Source organism: Pseudopodoces humilis, chromosome 28 (assembly GCF_049639895.1).
Source record: "Pseudopodoces humilis isolate 2021_Gansu_Grassland_sample_001 chromosome 28, ASM4963989v1, whole genome shotgun sequence".
Taxonomy (NCBI): domain Eukaryota; kingdom Metazoa; phylum Chordata; class Aves; order Passeriformes; family Paridae; genus Pseudopodoces; species Pseudopodoces humilis.
This window is the reverse complement of record NC_142227.1, coordinates 3,286,642-3,309,433: the sequence shown is the minus strand read 5'-3', so window position 1 is coordinate 3,309,433 and position 22,792 is coordinate 3,286,642. Positions and strand designations below refer to the sequence as shown.

At 48.4% G+C, this 22,792-nt stretch overlaps 3 protein-coding genes across 11 annotated transcripts in view; all 3 read right to left on the bottom strand.

Moving 5' to 3' along the window:
- The window catches only part of INSR (insulin receptor), a 54,253-nt gene extending 48,083 nt beyond the window's left edge, over window positions 1-6,170 (bottom strand). The window contains exon 1 of the mRNA XM_005531237.3: window positions 6,084-6,170. Coding sequence (XP_005531294.1) covers window positions 6,084-6,168 — 85 coding nt within the window. The 5' untranslated portion in view covers window positions 6,169-6,170. The remainder of the gene's footprint in view (window positions 1-6,083) is intronic.
- Window positions 6,171-12,882: 6,712 nt separating this feature from the next.
- USE1 (unconventional SNARE in the ER 1) lies at window positions 12,883-18,325 on the bottom strand. Its single transcript, XM_014259921.2, has 8 exons — window positions 17,947-18,325; window positions 17,738-17,787; window positions 17,091-17,169; window positions 16,449-16,601; window positions 16,212-16,230; window positions 15,465-15,495; window positions 15,062-15,224; window positions 12,883-14,843 (listed from the first exon to the last, which is right to left on the bottom strand). The coding sequence occupies exons 1-8, from the start codon at window positions 18,082-18,084 to the stop codon at window positions 14,661-14,663; spliced, it is 816 nt and encodes a 271-aa protein (XP_014115396.1). The 5' UTR covers window positions 18,085-18,325; the 3' UTR covers window positions 12,883-14,660.
- A 208-nt stretch (window positions 18,326-18,533) lies between these two features.
- MYO9B (myosin IXB) overlaps window positions 18,534-22,792 on the bottom strand; it is a 41,867-nt gene continuing 37,608 nt past the window's right edge. For 4 of the 9 annotated variants that reach the window (XM_014259963.2, XM_014259966.2, XM_014259965.2 and 1 more), the window contains 6 exons: window positions 22,088-22,219; window positions 21,032-21,155; window positions 20,573-20,620; window positions 19,963-20,102; window positions 19,580-19,707; window positions 18,534-19,431 (listed from right to left, as the gene is read on the bottom strand). In XM_014259963.2, the coding sequence (XP_014115438.2) occupies window positions 18,995-19,431; window positions 19,580-19,707; window positions 19,963-20,102; window positions 20,573-20,620; window positions 21,032-21,155; window positions 22,088-22,219 (1,009 nt within the window). In that variant the 3' untranslated portion in view covers window positions 18,534-18,994. Of the gene's footprint in view, window positions 19,432-19,567; window positions 19,708-19,962; window positions 20,103-20,572; window positions 20,621-21,031; window positions 21,156-21,300; window positions 21,668-22,087; window positions 22,220-22,792 lie in introns of those variants that run through there. The other 5 variants (XM_014259969.2, XM_005531235.3, XM_014259964.2 and 2 more) reach the window with 3 other exon arrangements.

Sequence of the window (22,792 nt, the reverse complement as noted above, 5' to 3'; positions counted from 1 at the left end):
CATTTTGGTTCTTATTTATTCTTGGTTCTCATTCTTGGGGGGGGCACAGGCCATGCTGGGGTGGTGCCCCAGTACAGGACAACGTCCTGCCTGCTGGAATGGACAGCTGACCTTAAGGAAAAGGAAAGGTCAGAAAATACAGACCAGGAATTACTTCTGAGAGTCAGAGCTCCAGGCTATTGCTGTGGCTGAAGGCCACGAGATGCATGAATACCCTGAGCACAATTGCCTCTGTCTTTCATCATTTTGGGTAGAATGAGGTGAGTCACCAGGGGCTGGACACAAGCCCTGCACCCACTCTGTCCCTGCCCAGCTCCCTGGACAGGGCACCTCGAGCAGGGCTGGAAAGATCTGCACTCAGGTACAGTCAGGACAAAGCCCTCTGAGTGCTGGGGCTGCATTTTCAGGCTGTGAAAACCCTCCTTTTCTGCAGGAACAGAGCTAAGGAGCCTGGTCTGAAAGAGCTACCCTGGGTGGGCACTGCTGCACCAGTGCCCCAGGATGGGTGCCCAGCACTGAGGAAATTCATGGTCCTGTCTGGCAGAGGAACAGATCCACAGCCAGCAGGGGTTCAGGGAGGATGATCTGAATCTCAGAATGGTTGGGTGGGAAAGGACCTCAAAGCCCATCCAGCCCCACTCCTGCCATGGCAGGGACACCTTCCACCATCCCAGGCTGCTCTAAGCCCCGTCCAGCCTGGCCTTGGGCAGTGCCAGGGATCCAGGGGCAGCCACAGCTGCTCTGGGCACCCTGTGCCAGGGCCTGCCCACCCTCACAGCCAACAATTCCTTCCCAATATCCCATCCAGCCCTGCCCTCTGGCAGTGGAAGCCATTCCCTGTGTCCTGGCACTCCTGGTCGCTGCAGCCCTGGAGTTCACAGCTCTCATCCCTTTCCCTAAACACTCAAAACCAGTTAAATTACTCTGCTCCTGAACCTTTCAAGCTTCTGGAGATCACCACTAACATGAGCCATGCTGCTCCTGGTCCAAATAGCCCAAAAGCTGCTCAAAGATCTTCCAACCTCCACAAAAAACCCAACCATCTAAACACCCCCACAGGGTACAAACCTCCCTCGCTTCCAGCTCTCCCCATCCTGACACAGATTCCCCACTGGAGGCTGCAGAAAAGGTGACCAAAGGCTAACAACTCCAAATATTTTGAAAAGATGTGTTAAGGAACAAAGGTTACCTAAAGGTGAATCTAAAAAGAGATGAGTGAAGCTTTTGAAGAGTTAAAAATATAAATCTACCAGAGCTGGAAGTACAACACCCATGGTTCATCAGCTGCTTTTCCCCACATTTAGAGAAAAACCACACTTAATTATTTTTCAGGTTTGACTTCAATTTAGTGTTAAGTGATAAATGGTATCTAAGCTCCTTCTTTTTAACACCTCAAAGATCAAAGAGAATAGTAAGGAATTAAGAACATCTGAAACAAAATATGCTTTTTAGTTGGAGGTTTCTCCATCTTTTCATGCCTTTAAATTTTCAGCAGTTTGTATCTCCTGTTCATGCAGTAGCAGCTTAAGTCACCCCATAAATTTATTGTTACCAAGACAACAAGAAGCAGTTTTAAGCAAAGTAATAAGTGTTTTTCCACAGCTTCTCTCGATAGTATTTCTTCTGCAGGGACAGGGGAATTAATCAACCATTCAGTAGGAAGGCAAGGCAGGTTTGATCCCAGAAGAAAGAGAGCAAAGTTGAGCCATCAATTATAACACAGACAACCTGGTTTCAAAAAACACATAAATCAGCTTTCAGGGAAATACAAAAAATCACAAATTGATTCTCCAGTAGTAGGCCCAAAGCTGCTCCTGTGCAAATTGCTGGCAAAACCTCCACTACACATAAATTCCTAAATTTCAGCAGAAACAGCAGCACAGCTCTGAGCTGCCAGAGGAAGCACTGCTCCATCCCTGCTACCAGTCTACTCACTCAAAAAACTACTAAATCACCCTAGACATGTTCCATCAGCCCCCCCCCAGAAAACCAAGCTGAAGCCACGCTTTTTAAAAAACAAACAAACAAACAAATCCCAAGATGCCAAAGCCTCTTGGACAAACTGGTTTGGTAACAACCTTCAAGTCCTGAATGAAGAAACCAGATCTGATGCCAGAGGTTAAGTTTTCAAGATAGAGTCTAACCAGCGGAATAGCTGGAACTTAAACCTTGTTTATAGTAAATCATGTGGATACCAAACCTTAATGATTCACTGCTTCAGACCTCTGGCCTTTAACAATCAAGACCAGTGTAATCTGGCACAGAAGGATCACAAACCACTTGAGGTAACTATTAGTTAATTCTGCCTTTTTTGTAGCCTTTGCTGCCTACTGAATAAACAAACTAATGCAGAAAAATTACACTTGCAGGGGTTCAGTCAAAAGCACTGCCATTCTACATACGGCTGATTTTTAGAAGTGGCTTTAGGAAACTGGGAGAAGAATTTTTGGGTGTTTCTTGGGATAACTGCTGAGACTGGAAAACATCCTGGTGACAGGTTAGAGGGAAGGACTGTGCAACAGCTTCTAGCCTACTGCAGCAATTGGTTAAGAAACATAAAATCCATCTAATTGTGAAATATGGATTTTTAAGCTTCAGCTCTGCACCTCAGATACCTCGAGCTGAGCAAACTGGACATGGACTCCAAAATGAGCCCCAGTCCCCCAGGGAATATTTCAGGTGCCTGTTACCTCTCACCGCTCAACTCGGTGCTGCTGAGCTGAGGGCAAACCCCTCCAAGTCCAGCCTTTAAAGCCTGGTTTGGGCTGTCTTTACGCTCCCCTCATTTGAATCAAAACCCAAAGAGCAAACATGACTCGCCCTGCCCCGTTTCCAGGCAGAGATATCCAGCACTGGGGCGACAGCACCAGGAGCACCGGGACCACGCGGGGTAACGGCTGGGTCAGTGCTGGTGCTGACACACCTGGGGATCCTCCCTGCTCCAGAGGCAGCAGGAACAGGTTCTACACCTTGCCCATATCAACATCATTTATATTCCACCAGGCAGTCACCCCAAAATTGACCTCCAGAAAGCTCTGGGGTGTTGCACTGTTCAGAGACAGCCACTGCGCTGCCGCTCCCCAAAAAAGGGGACAGGACACGCTGGGCTTGGTGCAGCCCTGCCCTTCTGCACTCACTTTTCCTACTTTACTCTCCCAGGAGCAAAATTTCACTCTAGATCGAGTCTCTCAACATAAAAAATTAACACAGGCCTGAGGTGGGACAAGGGAACAGTTTCTTAATGAGTTTACGAGCACTAAAATATCCGTATCAGCCAGATATACTAAAAAACAACCTATTTTGTGTGTTACAGCACTATACAGTGAAATTTGTCCCACAGGATGACTTAGGTAAAGATCTCTCAACTGCATTCCCAGCTCCCACATCAGCAGCAGGTACTGGAGCACATGTGCAGCTCCCAAATTTAGGGGAAGAGTTCAGAAGGGGAGGAAGAGCACTCTAAACTCCCATGACTGCATTGATCAGTTTTGTATTAACCAGAAAAGGAGCCCAAAGTAAGCTGCTCCATTAGCAGATGCCTAAAACTAGGTGAGGTAAATCCCACCCCAAATACCAGAGCTAATGAACTGACAGGCATGAGTCATGTGCAAGATTTATTTCAAGAAGTTGCATTATGTTTACACAGTGATAAAAAAAAAAATAAATACACAAACCTGTCTTTCTTCCCAAAACAAGATATATGTGTCTTCATTTTATGCACAGGTCAGGCTTTCTTTCCTTAACCCTTTCTTCTACTCCTGTCATTAATTTCTGAGCTCAGCAACTACCTTTAACCACATGTAAGAGAGGAAGAGTGCTCTCATATGAAGTATTCCTAAAATATTTAAGAAAACAGGATGGATTGAGGAGGAAAAACCCATAATCTGGATGTAAACGTGAACTTTACCATCCACCCCATCTGTCTCCTGAACCAGCTCTATCTACCTGCTGCTTGCCCCCAGCTCTTCCCCAACTCTGCCTAAAGGCACCAAAAGGGAGAGAAATTCACGGGGCACAAGGAAAAGCAGGGATGGGGGGAATATCGACCCTGGAGAGCGGCGTTACCTCGGAGCCTGTCTGTGGGAACACAGGGCACAGATCTCCAAGAAAGCCGCCTCCATCAGACCCCGTTGCTCAGGGAACAACTTGTTTGCTTATGCAGCTCTCATCCGTGCATTTCCCCCCAGCCAGGCCGGTGTTTTCCATCCCCACCGTGGTGCTCCGTGACCTCACCGTTCCCAGAAAACGGAGCCAAGCACCCAGAAAACAGAATCAAACACCACAGCAGCTGAAAACCTTTCACATCAGGGCCCTGATGGTCCTAACTGTAGAATACTTCATGAAGTATTTACTTCAGAAAGTGTTTATTTCTCTAAAAATGATAGGGAAATGTTCCAGCCCAAGCTTTGCTTTGCTGTCTTGTGCCCCTGTTCCTCCATCCATGAACTCAAGAGTACATTTTCCTACCACGCTGTAACACAGCAGAGATTAGGGAGTTTAGAACATAAACACGCTTGAACCCCAAAAAGCAAATATGATTTAAATAAATAACCAAATCACAGGCTGCACTGTGGCAGTAATAATAGTGTTTTCAAATTAGGAACTGCTGGACTGCAGTTGCACACGTATTTATTTATTATTAGTGCTATATGTCAACTGCCTTTTCCATCTCTGTTGGAGGTAGGTTTGCCCACAGCAGCTGGGACTGACCCTCCCAAGGTAACACCATGTCACCGGCCTCTTGTACGGTTTCAAATGTAAAAATACGTATGAGGGAAGAAACTGAGTTATTTTAGAAATATGTGACTTGTCCTATTGCTGGAAAAAGAGGCTGTCTTACAGGAACATCCTGCTTTATGCCCTGAATTCCATACATATCCCAATAATGTCCATCACTGTATTGTCTGTACTTGAACTGATTCTCTTACTCTTGCCTTTTCTGATGGGAAAGCCAACAGACAGATTGTCTATGGGAGACATAACCCACGGATCCAGTCAGCTGTCTTTAAACAAATATTTTCCTTTTGTCAAAAAAATTTGTAAGAATCGCCCAAAATTAAAGAACCTCTCATTAAAAGGATTTCCTGAGCAAGTTTATTTAACGTAACCCATCAAAACAGCTTGTAAGGCTTAACCTCGAGCCAGCCGTGGGTTTAACAAGATTGTGACTTCCAACACAACATCTTTATATCCCTGTCTCGTATTTTACAAGTCCCTGTGCACACACAGAGCCTTTCCCCGGAGCTCTCCCATCTTAATACCTGTGGATTTGGCACACTACCTAAAAGTGGTTAAAGACAAAACCTCCGCGTCTGGCCACACTAAACCCTCCTGAAACCGGAGCCGGTTCTGAGGCAGCCGAGGAGCGGCGGGGGCACAGGGCTGGGGAGGGCACCGGGGAAAGGATCGGAGAAGGGACCCGAGAAGGGACCTGTGAAACGGACCCGAGAAGGGAATGGGAAGGGCAGCCAGGGAGAAACCCGGGAAAGGAACCTGGGAAAGGGACATGGGAAGGGACTGCGAAAGGGACACGGGAAAGAATCGGGTAAGGGACCGGGGAGTGGATCGGGGGAGGGGACGCAGGGAAGGGGCCGGAGAAGGGTCCGAGAAAGGGAGTGGGGACGGTACCGAGGAAGAGACCCTGGCAGGGCCCGGGGAGGGGACTGGGTAAGGGACCCGGGGAGGAATCGGGGAAGGGACGTGGGAAGGGAGGGGTGAAGTGCCCATGGAAGGACCCGGGCAGCGGCACCGGAGGGGGGCCCGTGCCCTTCCCCGCGGCTGCCCCGGGCGCGGCCCCCACTGACCCCGGCCCGGCGCCCGCCCGTGCGGGCCCCGCGGGCCGGGACGCGCCGCCGAGCGCGCCGGGGCGGCCGCTGCCCTCGCCGGGGCTGTGCCCGCTCCAATCTCGGCCGCCGCCGGGCCCTCCGCGCCAGCCCCGGGCCGGGGGTGAAGGTGACCCGGGAGCGCTCCGGGCCGCGGCCGCGCTGCCCGCGGGCCCCGCGCAGGTACAAAGGGCACGGCGGGGCCGGGCCCGCGCCACCGCCGCCGCCGCCCCCAACCCTCCCGGCCGGGCCCCGACTCACTCTCGCCACGGCCGCGGCCGCACCAGGCTCCCAGCACCACGGCCACGGCCAGCGCCGCCGCCGCCGCCGCCGCTCTCGGTCCCATCCCGCGCCGCTGCCGCGGCCGCCGCCGCCCGGCGCGAATCAGGGCCCGCGGGGCGGGCGCGGGGGCCGGGCCCGGCCGAGCATCGCCGGTGGAGCCCCCGCGGAGCCCCTTTATAGCGCCGGGCCCCTCCCTGCCCGCGGTGTCGGCCCCGGCCCGGCGGCCCCTTCCAGCGCAGGCCGGGCTGGCGGCGGCGCCCCGGCCAGTAAACAAGGGCTGCCCCCGTCAGCTGCGAGCCGAGCGGGGCGGCCGCAAGAGGCGGCGCGGAGCGCGGGCACGGGACGGGACGGGCCGGGGGAGGAGCGGCGGCAGCGGCATCCAGCCACCCATCATCATCCATTCATCCATCCACCCATCATCATCCAGCCAGCCACCAGCCAGCCATCTGTCCCAACATCCATCCTGTCCGTCCATCCTTCTGTCCGTCCGCCCACCCATCCACGCCGCCTGTGAGCCCTGCTGGCACTGCCCGAGGAGCCGCTGTGGCCTCGGTAGCGTTCAGTCAGTAAAACGGAGGAGTTGAGCAGTCTCACCTCGCTATGGGTTCAAATGGAAGGAGCGTAGGGTTGGGTTAGAGATTAGGGAAAAGATTTTCACTGTGAGGGTGGGCAGGCCCTGGCACAGGGTGCCCAGAGCAGCTGTGGCTGCCCCTGGATCCCTGGCAGTGCCCAAGGCCAGGCTGGACGGGGCTTGGAGCAGCCTGGGATGGTGGAAGGTGTCCCTGCCATGGCAGGGGGTAAAACGAGATGGTCCCCAAAGGCCTCTTCCAATCCAAACCATTCTGGGATTCTGGCTCATGTCCCCAGTGCTGACAGCCCAGGTTGAGAGTGGGGCTGCTGCCCTGGCTGTGTGCGTGTCCCTCCTCCTCCTCTCAGAAAGGATGAATTGCCACAGAACTGGACAGAGTTTGGGATGAGGATAGCGTCTACCACTGTCACTGCTCTCAGTACCACAGAACCCAAAGAGCCATTGCAGATTTTTGGTTCTTTTTTTCAGTGGGATTCACCATTTGGTGCCTTTTTTAATCATCTCTGCGCTGCACTCGCGCTAAGCCATGACAGCACGTTTCCTGGCAACTTCCAGTAATTTTATCTGGCTCTTGCTTTCAGCCATTTCTGCGAGACAAATGAGTTACAAACTGCTGGAATAAAGCCTTTTTTAATTCAAAAATGCTTGGCAAACAGACATTCTTTAAAATTTTTATCCTACCATCTTTAGCGTACAACAGATCTCTCATTTCTGCATGACATTAAGGGCCCCTGCGCAGGCCAGTGGTGACCAGCAGGCCACAGTACCTCAGTCCTTTTGTCTGGACACTGAAATGCACTATGAACTTGCCCTATTTAAAATACTTTGTGTTGTTTTTCCAGGTAAGGAATCGCTGCAGTTGTCCCAGGGCCACAACACAGTGTGAATGAGGGGAGGGCTGGTCAGTGAATTCATGGCTCTGCTGGTGTGATTCACCCCCTGACGTTGTTTGAGGTTTCCCTGTTGGACAGGGTAAGGCTGGCAGCCTGAATCGACCAGCATAAGCAGGATTAGCTGGGATGGTACCTGTGCAACAATAACTACATCTTGGCATTTACAGACTATTAAAATGCTGAGATGAAAAGCTCCTCTTAAGTGGGGATGCTTACTCTGCTATCAGCTCAGCAGATGTGTGTCTGCACAGCACAGGAGCTGTTGGTTCAGCCCATTGGTGCATCAGAACCACAGTAATGGGAAGGCATTTCCCCCATTTGTGTCCTTTTTTCCCAAATCCATGCTGCTGCCTTGAGCTGACAAGTGCAGAGAGACAGGGAACCCCACTCATTCCAGACTGCTTCAGGAAGTAGGGGCAGCTAAGGAATGGAAATAAACAACAAAAGTATGCATTCTCTGCTTGTAAATTAACCTGCTTTATGGCTGTAGACTTTGCATAAAACAGACAGCCAAACATCACCTGGACAGCTCGAGCTGTGTGGAATTTATACTGTAACAGCAACCTGCTCTTGCTTACTCACTTATGTTCTCATTGCCTTTCATGTAATAATGATATCAGCTTACACATTGGCACATGAGGATTAAGGGCTACAGATTTATTATCTTTCCTTAAAATACTATTTTTAGTTTCTAATTACTGATTAAGAACATCAGGGTGCAACCTTTCCAGCATCTTTCCCATACATTCACTGCTACATATTCATCACGCTACAGTGCACTTGGTTTGCAATCAGATAAACCAACAGGAGCAATGTGGGCGCTTAGAAACTAAGCCAACACCTGCTTACTCTTTTTTTTTTTTTTTCCTAATAGCTGCAATGCAGGCTCTTCTTTAATTCCTGATTCAAGAAGCTACTAAAATCACCAGTTTGATATATTAAATATTGGCAACAGTCACATTTCTTTCTCTCCACTACAGATGCTTTATGATTTAGTTAAAATAACTTGGAAATACGCAGGGATAAGTGTCTGCTATGAACTGTGACAATCACAGACTATGGGGGTTCAGATCCGAATCCTCCTAACAAAATAAGGACAGAGAGACTTGCAACAGAGAGTATCCATCTGTTTGACCCTAGAAAGACTTGTTTTGGTTTGATCCATTCCTTACTTAAATCTTGGAATGGTTTGGGTTGGAAGGGACCCTTGGGGACCATCTTGTTCCACCTCCTGCCATGGCAGGGACACCTTCCACTGTTCCAGGTTTCTCCAAACCCCAGCGTCCAGCCTGGCCTTGGACACTGCCAGGGATCCAGGGGCAGCCACAGCTGCTCTGGGCACCCTGTGCCAGGGCCTGCCCACCCTCACAGCCAACAATTCCTTCCCAACATCCCATCTAACCCTGCCCTCTGGCAGTGGAAGCCATTCCCTGTGTCCTGTCCTTCCATCCTTGTCCAAAGTCTATTTCTCTGTCCTACAGATGCCTCCACATCAAACCAACCTAAGAGTACCAACTTCCCAACAGATCCCTCCTCCAGATCAATGCTGCTCAGATCTGAGGTCCTTGGAAGCCCATCCCTGGAGCAGGAACTGTGTTTGCACAAACAGGGAGGGACAATGACTTTGCAAAGCAGCTTGAATGTTGCAGCAGTGACATCCTTCTACTGTCACAAGCGACTGGAGAGAGAGCCCAGCTCAGCTCCCAACCACCAACACATGGAGCTTGCTGAAAGCTTCACACCTTGAAAACCAAATACATCTTTTTCTCTAGACACTGGAACACGTGGGTGGGTTTTAGGCACTGTGTCTTTAGCCATACAAATTAAAGTTCCCCGCTAATTAACCAGCCTGGGAATAGTCAAGGAACACAAACTTTGTGCCCAAAAGGAGCTTTGGAGCAGCTGACTCACCAAGAAGGTTCATTGGTACCAATTCTGTTTTAAGAGCTAAACTGCTTGAAAACCAGTTCAGGAGCCAGAGCCACACAGCAGCCTGGAGGCTGAGCTGAGGTCAGAATTCCCAGTTTCTGCTCCACCAGTTCACTGTAGCCTTCTCTTGACCACAAGTTGCAACTGCCTGGGCAAAGAGTTACCCCATGGCTTGGGTTGCTCTGTTTTTATTGATTTGCCAGGCACTCTTTCCTGCTCACACATTTCTCACCAGGCAATTTGCACGTTATGTAGCCTCCTGCCCTTTGAAAATGCAGCAGAGCTGCTGTTGAAGCCAACAACAGCCAAGTCTCTGCATCACTGGCAGGATGTTGCTGTGAAGGTTTACGGGATTGACTTCTCAGTGACGAAACCTAAAGCTGAGAGTACAGAAGAGCTGACCTTGGAAAATTATCTCATCCTGTTTAGAGTCACATAAAACCCTTTGCCAAATCTCTTAATATAAAATATTTCACGTCATGGATTGACAGAGTTCCTTTCTTACCCTTCCTTCCGTCCACACCAAATCCGATAAGTGACTTTTCTCAGTGAGAAGGCTCAGAGGATGGAGATCCGGTCACTTTATGTGCTAAGGACAGAAGTCTCAGCTTTTTACTGTTGAAACAGGAAACACTGTTAGATCCTTCTGGAGACTTCTATTGTTACATGAGCAAATACAAATTTTGGCCAGGGTGAAAATGGCAGAGGGCATCTCTCTGCTACATGCAGGTCAAAGACTCTGGAGATGAAGGATGCAAATTCCAGCTCTTCATGGCCAACTACAGCCTCATTTTAGCTTTTTTTTTATCCAGTTTCTGGTTTTGTGCAGTTTGATTCTTGGGTGTCACAGAAGCAGATGCAATATTCAACTTATTTTTAATTCCTTGACAGAATATTTTTGTTCTAATTCAGCATCAAAGTTTTCAGCTTGAAAAACCAAAGTACTGTCAGTGCTCCCATCCTGGGCCTGTCAAGCAGGGCCCAGATGTGAGACATCCAGACAGATGTGGCCTTCAGCCCCTGAGTGTCCTCACTCTCTATCCTCCATCCTTCCCTACAGCTTCTGTGGCTCACCTCAGGCAGCCCCAGGTGTGTTTTGCACAACCTGCTGCCAGGCTCCCTTGTTCTCCATCAGCCACCACATTCAGGGCAGCGGCCACAGCCGCGTCACTGTCCCCAGCCCAGCCACCGGCTACACCAGTTCCGACCCACAGCTCATCCCCAGCCCCTCCTTCTTTGGTTATTTCCTGACACTAATGCCTGTTTTTGTTGATCCAGAGTCTAATTTGGAGGGAGCGCTGGCAGTCTGGGCAGCACCAGGGGTTCACAAACCCTGGCTCTGTGCACTGCGCTGCTCAGGGTTTGCATTTTGGATGAGCCAGAACTCCCAGTTCCCGTTTGATAACCGGTTTGTTCTGTCGCTGGGAGACACGCCCTCCCTCTGTAAATGTTACAAATCAGGCGTATCTGATCCATTATTCACTAACTGCTGCTGCTTCCCACTTCCAGCTCCTATTAGAGGGAGCACTCATGCCAGAAATGTCACGGTGGCATCATGTGACAGGTGGTATTGATTTAGTGCGTTGGGGTTTAATGTCACTGCCGTTCAGTGGGACACACGGCGTGTGCACATGGATTCCCAGCAGTGGGGCAGGTCAGGACAGGAGCTCCCAGCCTGCCCATGCCAGGCCCTGGGACTTAGGAATTACATTGGGAATTCTGCAGCAGACTGTGACATTTGAGAATCTGCTCTGAGCTCCTCTAGCACTGTCATTACAGTTTTTATGATTCACAGAATCACGGAATGGTTTGGGTTGGAAGCATCTTTAAAGCCCATCCCACCCTCTGCCATGGCAGGGACACCTTCCACTATCCCAGGTTGCTCCAAGCCCCATTCAGGCTGGCCTTGGACCTTTACAGCAATGGGGCAGCCACAGCTTCTCTGAGCAGCCTGTGCCAGGGGCCTCACCACCCTCACAGGGAAGAATTTCTTTCATAAAAGAGACTAAATTGCAACTATAAATCATAAGACTCAGTTCTGAGGTTTCATGGCAGGTTTACAGCAGACAATGAGAAAGGAGGTGACACTTGTTGTCACACAGGGAACAGTCAGGAGCAGAACCCTGCTCTGCCCACTCCCTCCTTTTCACTCTGCAGGATATTCCCTTTTGGCAGAACAGCTGCCAGTTTGGGGAAGCTGCTCACAAGTCTCACCGCCTCTCAAGTCTGATGCACAAAGTACAAAGAAAAGCCAAAGGAACACGTGCCCAAAACCTGGGACTGCCCAGCCACAGGAGCCATCATATCCAGTCCTGTTCCTGCCATTCCTGCACCCTCACCAAGAGCCTGTGACTGATCCCTGCAGCACATCCCGGCCGGCTGCGACAGGACACTGACCATGGTAACACACAGAGTCTCTGCCACCAAGGGCGATTGCCAGAGAAGCTCAGACTGACCCAGTCACTGCTGCTGCCAGACTGAATCACTGCATCCACTGGCCTGACATGACCCAAGCCTCCAAAAGTACCAAAAGGGTTTTGGTTTAATTTTCCTTGCCATCTCAAAGCAGGTAGTCTGCCAAGAAGCAAAGCCAGGCCAGCCCAGTGCCTGATGAACATCCCCCCACCTGGATTTCCCAAGCTTTTGGGAAAGTTAAGCAACTCTCACTTAGAGTTTAGAGCCTTAGAGAAGGCCATTTCTATACATATTCTATACATATTCTTCTGTGGAGAGCTGCACAGAGCACTGTGCCACAAAATGGAGCTGAGGGCTGGAGCAGCAGAGCATCCACCACCCCCCACAGGTCAGTCAAAAATAAAAACTGTCATTCATCTGGGAAATGTCACAAAGCCCTGAGTCATTGTTTATTCTAAATAGCACCGTCTCCCATCTTCAAAGTGGTGTTGAATGACTCCAATTGCTCGAGAAAAGCAAAGACAACAACCCAGCCTTTGTGTACAGGGATTGCTGAGGCAGTGGATCCGTTGGGATGGGGGAAGAGAGGAAAATTCTTCCACCTGGGAGAGAAGCCCCAGGAAGCAGAAGCTCAGTGCTCAACGGCTGCTGGAGATAACAAGAAGTGTTACAGGGTTCACTCCTGGCCGCTCATTCAAAGTAACAAACACCCATGAAATGTCAATGGTCAAAAGTTAAGTGGTTTCTGAACTCATTCCATGCAGCTTTTTTGTAAACCAGTATCTGTGACTTGGAGGGGTAAATGTTTTCTTGGAGACAAACTATCACTAACAGCTCCCTTTCACGTCTTTCCAATCAAAAAATTCCTAATTTATAAGTGCCAAAAAGCGGCAACCCATTTTGCTGATAGCAAAATTCAGATTTAAACTTTTCTGTAATGATGCACCAAATCTTTTGTAAGATAGGAAAAAATAATTTATTTCAAGTAATAAAGAGGACAATGTTATGCACAATGAAGCATTAATGTTGCATCCCAAAATCTCACACACAAAAAACATCCCAGCATCCCATTCAGCCTCTAAGAGAAGAGCTCGGCATTGAAATGCCTACAGGGAAAGTAGTAAAAAATTAGAATTAAAAAATATTTTGGGGACACAGCATTGACCAATGAAGCACAGTGAAATGTCAAACATTACATGCAGATGAAGGAAAACAACTGGGAAAAGTAGAAATGTCCATAAATTGATTGCTACATCTATAAATTTCTCTAAATTCAAGGTAAGTAAAACAGAAGTATACAGCAGATACCTGAGTAGCTGGAATTAAAAGCTGTACCTCAATTATTAATTTGCTAATCCATAAGTGAGTGGCATACTTACAAACATTGTGTTAAATGAACAGGAATACTTTGTATAAAAAGTGTTAACTGCCTTCATTTGCAGAGATGGGTTTGTATAGAAGAGAGCACAGCTCTGACACAGAGCCTGGTGCTTTGGGATGTGTTCAAAGCAAAGCCAGATCTTCCTAAGAACCCAGTTGTGACAAACAGCTCTTCCCCCACCATCCCCTGTCCTGGGGCTGTTGGGATCAGCAGCCAGCCCTGGAACACCCCATGGTTTGGTTCCAGAGCAAAGCACAGCCAGGGTGACCTGCTGCCCCTCACCTCCTCCATGGGACACACCTGAACACTGACCAGCAGGGATGCAGAAGGGTTTGCTTTCAGCTTACCACAAGCACCTACAGAGACTCAGGCTGTCACACAAGCCCTGCTTTACTGCAGCCTCCAAGTTTTTCTAGCAGAATCAGTGTTTTAAAAACATTACATTACTTTTTCTCTGTTTAATTTTAGTGAACTCCTAAGACAACGTTTAACAGGAATAATTTGCTCAAAAAGAAAGTCTGAATATTCTTTAAATTATTATTTCCATCTTGAAGACACCACCTTCCTTTGCCCTCATCTTCCAGTGCAAGGATGTTTGCACAGGTGAGGTCTGTGCCACCTGCAGCACTGTGTGTACAGTTCAAAGGTGGCAGGGTCACGGTGTTTCCTGCATGCAATGGCATCAACACAACAATAGAAGTGAGAACATTTGCATGCACAAAAGGGAAGCAAACACTGCACAGAAAGCGACTCCAGTCCTGTAGTAAGTCTAAACTGGAGAGGATGGTAAAGTCCAAAGTCTCAAATACTCATCTGGGAAAAAGGTGAGCCTGAGAAGAGTTTTACCTGTTGATACTCTGAATCTGAGCCAGGCAAGCACCTGAACAGCAGAATTCTCTTCCTACACCTGCAGCTGTGTATGTACAGAACTGAAATTAAATATCCTGTTGGCAGCAAGTTCCTAGGTCAGTAGAGAAAAGCTGTGAAGACAGGAAAGAGTCTAAGTCTTCAACTGTTACTTAAATTTAACTATTATTTAACTAAACGCCTTTTAGGAGTCATAACATTTGTCACAACCACATGAAAAATGACTGTATTTATCCACTAAAGAACTTGTCAGCAGCTCAGTGTAAATTCTCATAGTTGCTTCAGCTCTCCACTCAAGAGGTAACAACAGACACCAAGTAAACAAGCGTGGAAAGCCTTTTTCAGAAAACCCTCCACTGCCTGCACAGGGAGGAGATACAAGGTACACCTTGTACAGCCTCTTTAAGGAGACTGTGACAGTTCTCACACCAGCTGAGCTTTCCCACTGCACTGCAGGCAGCTTTAAATAAAATGAAACAGAATCATTTCAGTTTGGGGAAAATCCTGATGAAGAGAATCATGCTGATGAATATAAAACAAACTACAATTAGCATTATCCACAGCAGCCAGTTGACGGATTTCTTGGCGTGCTGTTCCAGGCGGTCAGACTCGTCCTTGAGCTTCTCGAAGTTCTGGTCTGCCATCCTGAGGGAGTGTGACAGTGTCTGTGGAGCAAAGAGAGCAAACAGTGTCAGCCTCACTGCTGCCAGGTCTGGCAGCTTCCTCCAAGACAGAAAAGGTTCAACTGCAGGCAGGTGTTGCCCTGTTGTCCCCAGCCTCCCCACTCCAATCCCACGTGGAATTGAGCTACAGGATTTCACACATCAGCACTTGAACCTTGTGTGCTGCAAAACTGAGGGGGTCACAGTTCAACATGCGCTACCTGGTTGTCCTGTTTGATCACGTTCTGGGCAGCCAGAGTGTTGTTTTTGAGGCTGCGAGCCAAGCTGAGCATTTCCTCAGCCAGCTTCTCCTGCATATCCTGGTGGTGCTGCAGCACAGCATCCAGCTCCACTGCCGACTGCTTCTCATCTGATGTGAGGCCTCTGCAAGAGCACAAAGGGAAAAAAACGGGATTTACATTTCATTGTGGGTCAATCTCACAAGTTTTCCCCAGGTTTTATGTCTCTACAGGACAACAAGGCCCATTGAGTCAGCTGAAGCCATTATATTTTGGTTTATATAAGCAGACACTTCACCCAATTTAAAGCATATCTGGGATTTAAAGGTCATTGAGAAAACACTTCCCAAAACATTGAGTACTGGAAGGAGAAATTCTGACTTACTTTCGCTTCCTTATGTTCAACTCCTCAGAATCTGGAAAAATAAAAAAGTGTTTAGCATGTTAGAAATTCCCATTCAATCACAGGCTGAAAAAACAAGTCTCCTGTAAGGGATTTTTGGATATCCAAATCCTACTTAGCTTCTACCTGAAGGAATATGGGTGTCAAATGCCTGCCTGCTTTTCACAGGGAAAAAAGTGCACCCAGCATTAAAAGAGGGGGTGAAAAACCCCAGCTGAATCACATCCCTGAGGGCAGGGTTTCAGCCCTGTATCTCAGTGTTCTTTCAGGACACGTTAGATTGGCCCAGCTCCAGCTGCTCTAACGGTAGCCATGGAAACCTCAAATTAATTCCTCCCAGTTCCCTACGTGAATAACATGGCTGTGTATTCCAGAGGAACTGAACAACACCTACTCAAAGCACCCAGGATCACATGGTTTGCTCACAGCAGAAGGGAACAGGAGCAACAATAAATTGCCCCTGCTAATTCTGTAATTAGAATGTCTGTTTCTGCATGAATGCTACAAAAAGAGCTTCCTGCCAGTCCCTGCCACCATTGATAACAACACTTCTGCTTTCATCTGTCAGAGTTTTTGGTTTAGTTTGTTTTTAAAATCTGCTGTCTTGAAATAAGTGAGGCACTAAATTAAAAGTACACTTCGGGAAATGCTGAACACCTGACCTCCCTCTTGCCCTCCCTGTAAGACTCAGGTTGACCACAGTTAGAGGAAACAACAGATCAAACTTACCATCAGTAGCCAGGGGATCCTGGAAGAAGAAAGAGAACCAAACCAGCAGATTACAAAGGGTCAGTGATAAAGGACAGCCCTGCAGGCCTGGCAGAGTGCCTGTGCCCAGGATTTAGAGATAAAGAGGTGATTCCCCACCCAGCCTGGGACACTTCTGAGACAGCCACCCCCCCGAGGCAGCTGAACACAACCAGGACAATCTGTAAATCAGCAAAGCAGCAGCAGCACTGAACGTACTGTGCCAAGCAGCTCACTCCTCATCTGGCCTGTGCAGCGCGCCTTGGTCTGCAGATGGACGGTTTTGGTGGCTGGGGTTCTCTCCTTGGCTGTGGTCGGGGTGCGCCCAGGGGCCAGGAACTGGTTTGCCAGAGCCTTTTCCATTGATGAAGACTGGGAGTGGGGAGAACAGGGAACAGTCATGAATATGACACTCTGCAGCACGAGGCACCTGGGGTGTGACCCACAAGGATGGGAGTGCAGTCCCACAGCTGCTTCCCAACAGTGAAGTCAGCCTGAACAGCAGCACTGACTAAAACCCAGCTTTACTGGCATCTCACAGCTCTCCAGGTGCACCTGGGATCATCCCAGAGAGGTGTCGGGCCTGAGGGACAGTACCTGCCCTTGCATCTCACAGCAAAGGAGTGGAAAGGATGTAGGCAATGTATACTTTGCTTTTGAAAAGAAGTTTCATACAATACCACTTCTTTTAACAAAATATGAATCCAATATACTTATTCAGGCTTTTACAAGGAGTACCTAATAAGATTTTAACAACTGTTATTTTGAGATGCAAGATAAAAGTAAGCATAGGAGCCAGGCAATAGGTGAATATAAACACAGAACACTGGAGTCTTTTCAAGCTGAACTAGTATATCTTACCAACTTTTCAGCTTCTAGGAGTCCCTTTAGGAAGTCCACTTTGCGAGAGTATTCATTCAGCAGTTCAGGCGCTGGCTTGCTGTTGGAATTTAAAGGTAATAATATGAAAGTTATCAGCATTTTCTAGTGTTCTACTTTCCAAATGAAATAATAATAAAACCCCCAAACCCACATGGTTCTTCAAAGAAGCAGAAATAGCCTAAGACTTGCTTCAGGTTGGGAATACACTTGCAGCTCTCTGCAAATCACCTTTTCCAAGGCAGCAAAGGCTCAGAGAACAGGTATTTCCACAGGGAAGCAAACACTGCCATGGTGTTTGTGGGCTATGGCTGACTTACAGATAAGCGATTATCGAATCATAGTGTTATTTATGTTGCAAAAGATTTCCAAGATCACCAAATCCAACCTTCTACCAAATCCCCCCATCCCCACTAAACTATATGGCAAAGTGCCACATCTGCTCTTTCTGAACGGTTTCGGGGATGGTGACTCCACCCCTTCCCTGGGCAGCCCGTTCCAGTGTTTTACCACTTTCACGGAAGGAATTTTTCCTGGTATCCAACCTAAACCTCCCCTGGCACAACCTGAAGGCGTTTTCCCTGAAGCACAAACCCCACAACGGGCACCCAGGGGCCCAGAGCGCTCACCTGGACTGCTTCTTCAGCTCCCGGAGCATGTCCTCCAGGGCAGCCACATACTGAGGGCAAAAACAAGATTTTAAGCGACTGCATTAAGGAGAAATACCCAGTCTGGTCAAGGCTGTGAGCTTAACATCACAGCGCTCCCAGTCTCGGTTATTGAGGGGCCGGACGCGGTACTGCGGGGCAGAGGGGCGGGAGGGGCGCGGCGGCCTCACCTTCTCCAGCCGCCACTCCTCGGGGTCCCGCCGCTCCGCCGCCAGCGCCTCGCACCGGCTCAGGAGCCGCATCAAGTTCAGCTCCAGCCGCGTCGCAGACATGGTGGCACCGGAACTCGCCTCAGCGCCGGGCGCCATCTTGGGGCGGGGCGCGGGGAGGGGCGGGAAGCGCCGGGCGGGCCGTGACCGCCCCGCTTTATTTAAAACAAAAAAACAACCCAAATCTTCTCCCAAATCAGCCCAAAGCCATCGCCCGCACACGGGCAGAGGCAGCTGTGGCTCGGTGCCGCGGGGGCAGCGCTGTGGCGGCTGCTGTGGCCGAGCTGAGCTCTTCCCTCACTCCAACATGGCGCAGAGCCGTGAGGGGCCGAGGCTTCGAGGCGCTGCTGGGGGATCGCAGCTCGCCCTCAGGTGTGTCCCCGCACCCAGGTGAGGCGGCTCCGCACAGCACACCCAGCATGGGAGTTCCGCGTTAGTGCTGCCCGTTTCCCCGTCCTTTATCAGTACTCCGTAAAAACAGTAACCCCATTAAAGGCTTCCTTTGGAATAAATTGCTTGTTAGACAGACATCGATAAACTACCACATGTATTTTTTAAAAGTGCAATGTTTTAATAAACGTTTTTATACACGTTGGTCTCAGTTAAGGCTATTACCACATTAACAGTTCTGTAAACCACAGAGAAAATTGTCATAAAATCATACAAAACATTAAGGCAACACACATTGACCTAAACTCACTGTTGGTCCCATGAGAGTCCATTGTAAGGCAAATGGAAAAGGCACGGCAGCAGAATGGGGGAGGCTTGTTTCCTGTACACTCAACCCATGTATTTTATTCAACATTAAGCTTTACTTTCTTTGCAAGGTTTTAATTTAAAGTGGAGAATATTTGCTTTAAACAACCTTGCTTAACCCTTACAGTACTGTACACTTCTGGGCTGCCTTCCCCGCAGCCACTTAAAAGACCATGAACAAGTTCACAGCCTTCAAAGGGTTAAAGCCAAAGCTGTGGTCAACTTCAAGAAGAGTCCAGAGAGCTGAAGAATTTCACTTCTCCACACAGGGAATGTGAGAGTAAGGGTCCGAGAACCTGCGTTTGAGTTTTGCTGTGGGTTCATATTCATCCCCGAGTTCCTGAGCGTGGGCCAGTGCAGACCCTTGTGCAATGTACACCGAGTGGATGCTGTCAGTCCGCCTCGCTGGCTGCTCCCTCCACTGCACCATCTGAGACTCTTCCCTAGAGAAAACCTTGTCCTGGGATTCTGTACATTTGAACATCCCAGGAGGAAGTTTTATATTTGCTGTTGGCATCACTGGAGTTCGACGGGGCACTTTAATCTTGGACAGTGTTAGGGAGTATCTGCGCCTTGAAGCCAGGGATGCAGAGTAAGAGTTTGAAGAGGTTTGCGGGAAAGAAGGCACTTTGCAAATGTCTTTGGCAGGCACACTGGAGCTCTGAGCACGACAGTGTAATCCAATAATTGCTTTAAAGAAATAAGATACTTAGAGACTGACAGCAGGCCTAAAATGTAACTCGATATGAGCCACTGTGACCAGAGAATGTTTGGTCACCTGGCTGTGTGAAGTGAAAGATGTAGAATAAAAAAAAGCACTTACTACCTTAATACTGACCTTCGGTATCCATCCGGCCTGGTTTGTCCTCCAGCAGGCTCTCTGTGCTCGCAGAGGTCTCCGAGTCCACGTTTTCCTCATCAGAGCCTCGCTGGTCAAGCTCAGGTAAGCGGTAAGTGATGTCCTCCCTGCATCAAACACAGGCTGCAGCACCTCTGACACAAGCACCTTCACACAGCTCATGTTCAGAGGTAAAGCATGTAGTCATTAACTATTAATGCTCATGGTATTTTTTCTCAGCTTGGGCTTCATATTTTCTTTTTTCCCCCTCAAAAAGGCCTACAGAACAGAGTTAGATCCTTTTGGACAAAAGGTATCCTGCTTTACTGCCTGTTGCCTCCAAGTGCAGAGGGCATGGCCTGACCAGGTAAAGGGGGACTTACTTTTCTTCTTTTATTGACTGTATGCGATCAATGAGAATCTCCTTCTCCCGATTGTTGGCTTCAGAAACATCTTCCTCTTCGTGCACTGAGTCCAGCTCTGAGGTGCCACTGTCATTTCCTTTGACCTGAGAGCTTTTACCCTGCAAGACAGATTTATATGTAACACTTGCCAGTCACAAGCGACTACACCCGTCTGCAAGTTTCAGAGTGGAAGACAAATGAGTAGGTCAAAGGAGAGGCTGATGGAATTGATAAAGAGATGTTAGTTGTCCAAACAAATGTTTAAAAAAGTAAGAGAAAATTTCCCATTCACCTGATTTCCAGGATTTTGTTACCTTTTTTTGATGGCTTAGCTTAGTTTTAGTAGTCATTCAATGAGTAATATTATTACATCCAATGTAAGTTACATACAGTGTCTATAAAATACCAGGTGATGACAGAACAGGCCAGCAGCCCTGCATGCAGTCTGGGGAGGAAATTGCACCAGTACATGCAGTCCTGATGGTTCAAAAGAATGTTTAAAACTGGGTTACAACCCGTGTAAGCACTTTAGTCATGCAAGAGTACCATAAGAAAAACTCATGCACTGGAGCTAGGCAGTTGTACATACCAGCTTCCCCTCGTAAGGAGAAGAGAACCCAAGTTTTATAGGCCAGAGCTAGAGAGAGATGGAGACCAAATTCACTATATGCAGCTGCTGATCAGACACAGTTTCGTTTGTATTAATCAGTATAATAAAAACAAAGAGTAAGTGTATTTTCCCTCCTAGAATGCAATATATTTTTGCACACCAGCCATCTCTGGAGCAAAGGAATTCTTTTGCCATATCAGACACTCAATAGTAGTTCCACTGACAGAATTACATGGTAACAGATTTTAACCAGTACAAAAGCAGATTCCCACCCCTGCACCCTTCATTTATCAGAACTACAGTACAGCTGTATATTTAGCTCCTACCTACAGCTTTGGGCAGTTGTTTCTTTCCAAATGAGTTTTGACTCACTGAATGGATGGACAGGATAAGTAGCACTCCCTCCCAAGAAGTTGGGTGTTTTATTTCAATGCTTACTGTGTTCTGCCGAAGCAATGAGAGCCGTCGGAAAGCGAAGCTCTCTGCTGCTTCCAGCTGATTGATTTCTTCCATTTTTATCTTGTACTTCCTTATCTGCTCCTTTATGAGCATCTCCACACACCTGTGAGAAAGGCAAGAGCTTACTTAGCTGCCTCATACCATAAAGGTTCTGAAACAACCACGCTGGGATGAGATGCTGCTCCTGGCCTGGGGGTGTGTGTGTCACACACACGTGGCTGGAGTGTGACCGCAGTGTCCCAGCCCACCTCTCACAGCAGCACTGCACGGTAGCAGGGTGAGGAGTCCAACACAGCAGGCACAACAGGATATGTAATGGTGACAGGTAATGGCACATGTTCCTCCTGGGATCACCAGAGCCTCCCATGCTGGCTGTACACAGTGGTGAGCAGACAGACATTACCATGGCTGCCAACAGCTCCTGCTGCTTCTACCTGTTGTCCCTGTGCTGGCACAGGCTGGCAGAGACACAACTGCCCTTCTCCACCTCTATGGCCCCAGGGGTCAGTATGAAGCTACAAAAAGCTGTCATTTTTCAAGCTCTGTTTTCATTGGAGGCAGAGGCAAGGCCAGCCATGCAGTGAGGATGGTGAGGGGCTCTCACAGCCAGAGCTGCTGGAGGGTGAGAACAGAGAGGGTCAAGGACAGAACCTTCTTCAATTCAAAGATTAATGCAGAAGAGATCATCAGGGGGTTCCAAGTATGCAGAAGACAGCTTAATTCTATATTGTATTGTTTTATTATGCCTTGTATCTCAGCAAAATAGACTATTAGAGTACAAGCCCTCTGAAAAACAGATTATCTTGATGTAAGACACAAACCTGATAGTTAAAACTTATAAGTCATCCTACTTTATGCTTAGTAAAAAATGGTGAAAGGTCTGAGAGGGGTGTAGGAATTGGCAGCACTAGCAGAGCTAGAATTCAACAACTCTTGAACCTCAGCTTCTCAGCTTGATATGAATAAAGTTGTAACAAATACAGGTAGTGGTACTGATTTTCCATCCCATTCCAAAACACTACTGCCAAAACTTACATGGTTGTTTTTGAAACATCCTTCATGCTGGTCAGGGGGTCAGAGGTATCAGGACAGCGCAAGAGGCACGGAGCAAACACGATGGCCAAGGCATTGGGGGACATGCGGTTCACATCTTCTATCAAAGCCACTCTGAAATTCAACATCCAGGAAAACAGATTTTAAGCAGCCCTTGCTAGAATACAAATACCCCGATCACACCTAGCCAGAGTTTCCAAATAACATATAAAGAGGCCTCTTGGATACTCAGTATGTACAGCAGTCCAAAGAAGCTTTACAGTTATCTCATACCTACTAAGCAGACAACATTTCATGTATCAAAGGATCAGGGAGTCACCCAGGTTAAGCTAGTCTGGTGGCTTCTCAGAAGTATGTCTGGTGACTCAGTGTCTTCTCTTCAAAAATCCCTTTTGCCCATGTTCAGAGGGCTGCTTGGAAAGTTCCTTACTCAGGTTCCCTGGGTAAGAGCAGCCCCTTTACGAGCACCATTTATCCCTGCTCCTGGGACTTGCATATGTTCATCCTCAGTTCATTACAAGCCCCTCTGTCTAAATCCTGGTGCTTGGATGATTCACCAAGGCTTTGAGATCCATCTTGTCTTCAAAGTTGTTCTTACCTGGTTTGATCCAAATACACCAGGCAGTGGAAGTACCCACACTCATAAGCACAACTACCAGCTTTCATTTCTAAACCAGCAGCACAATC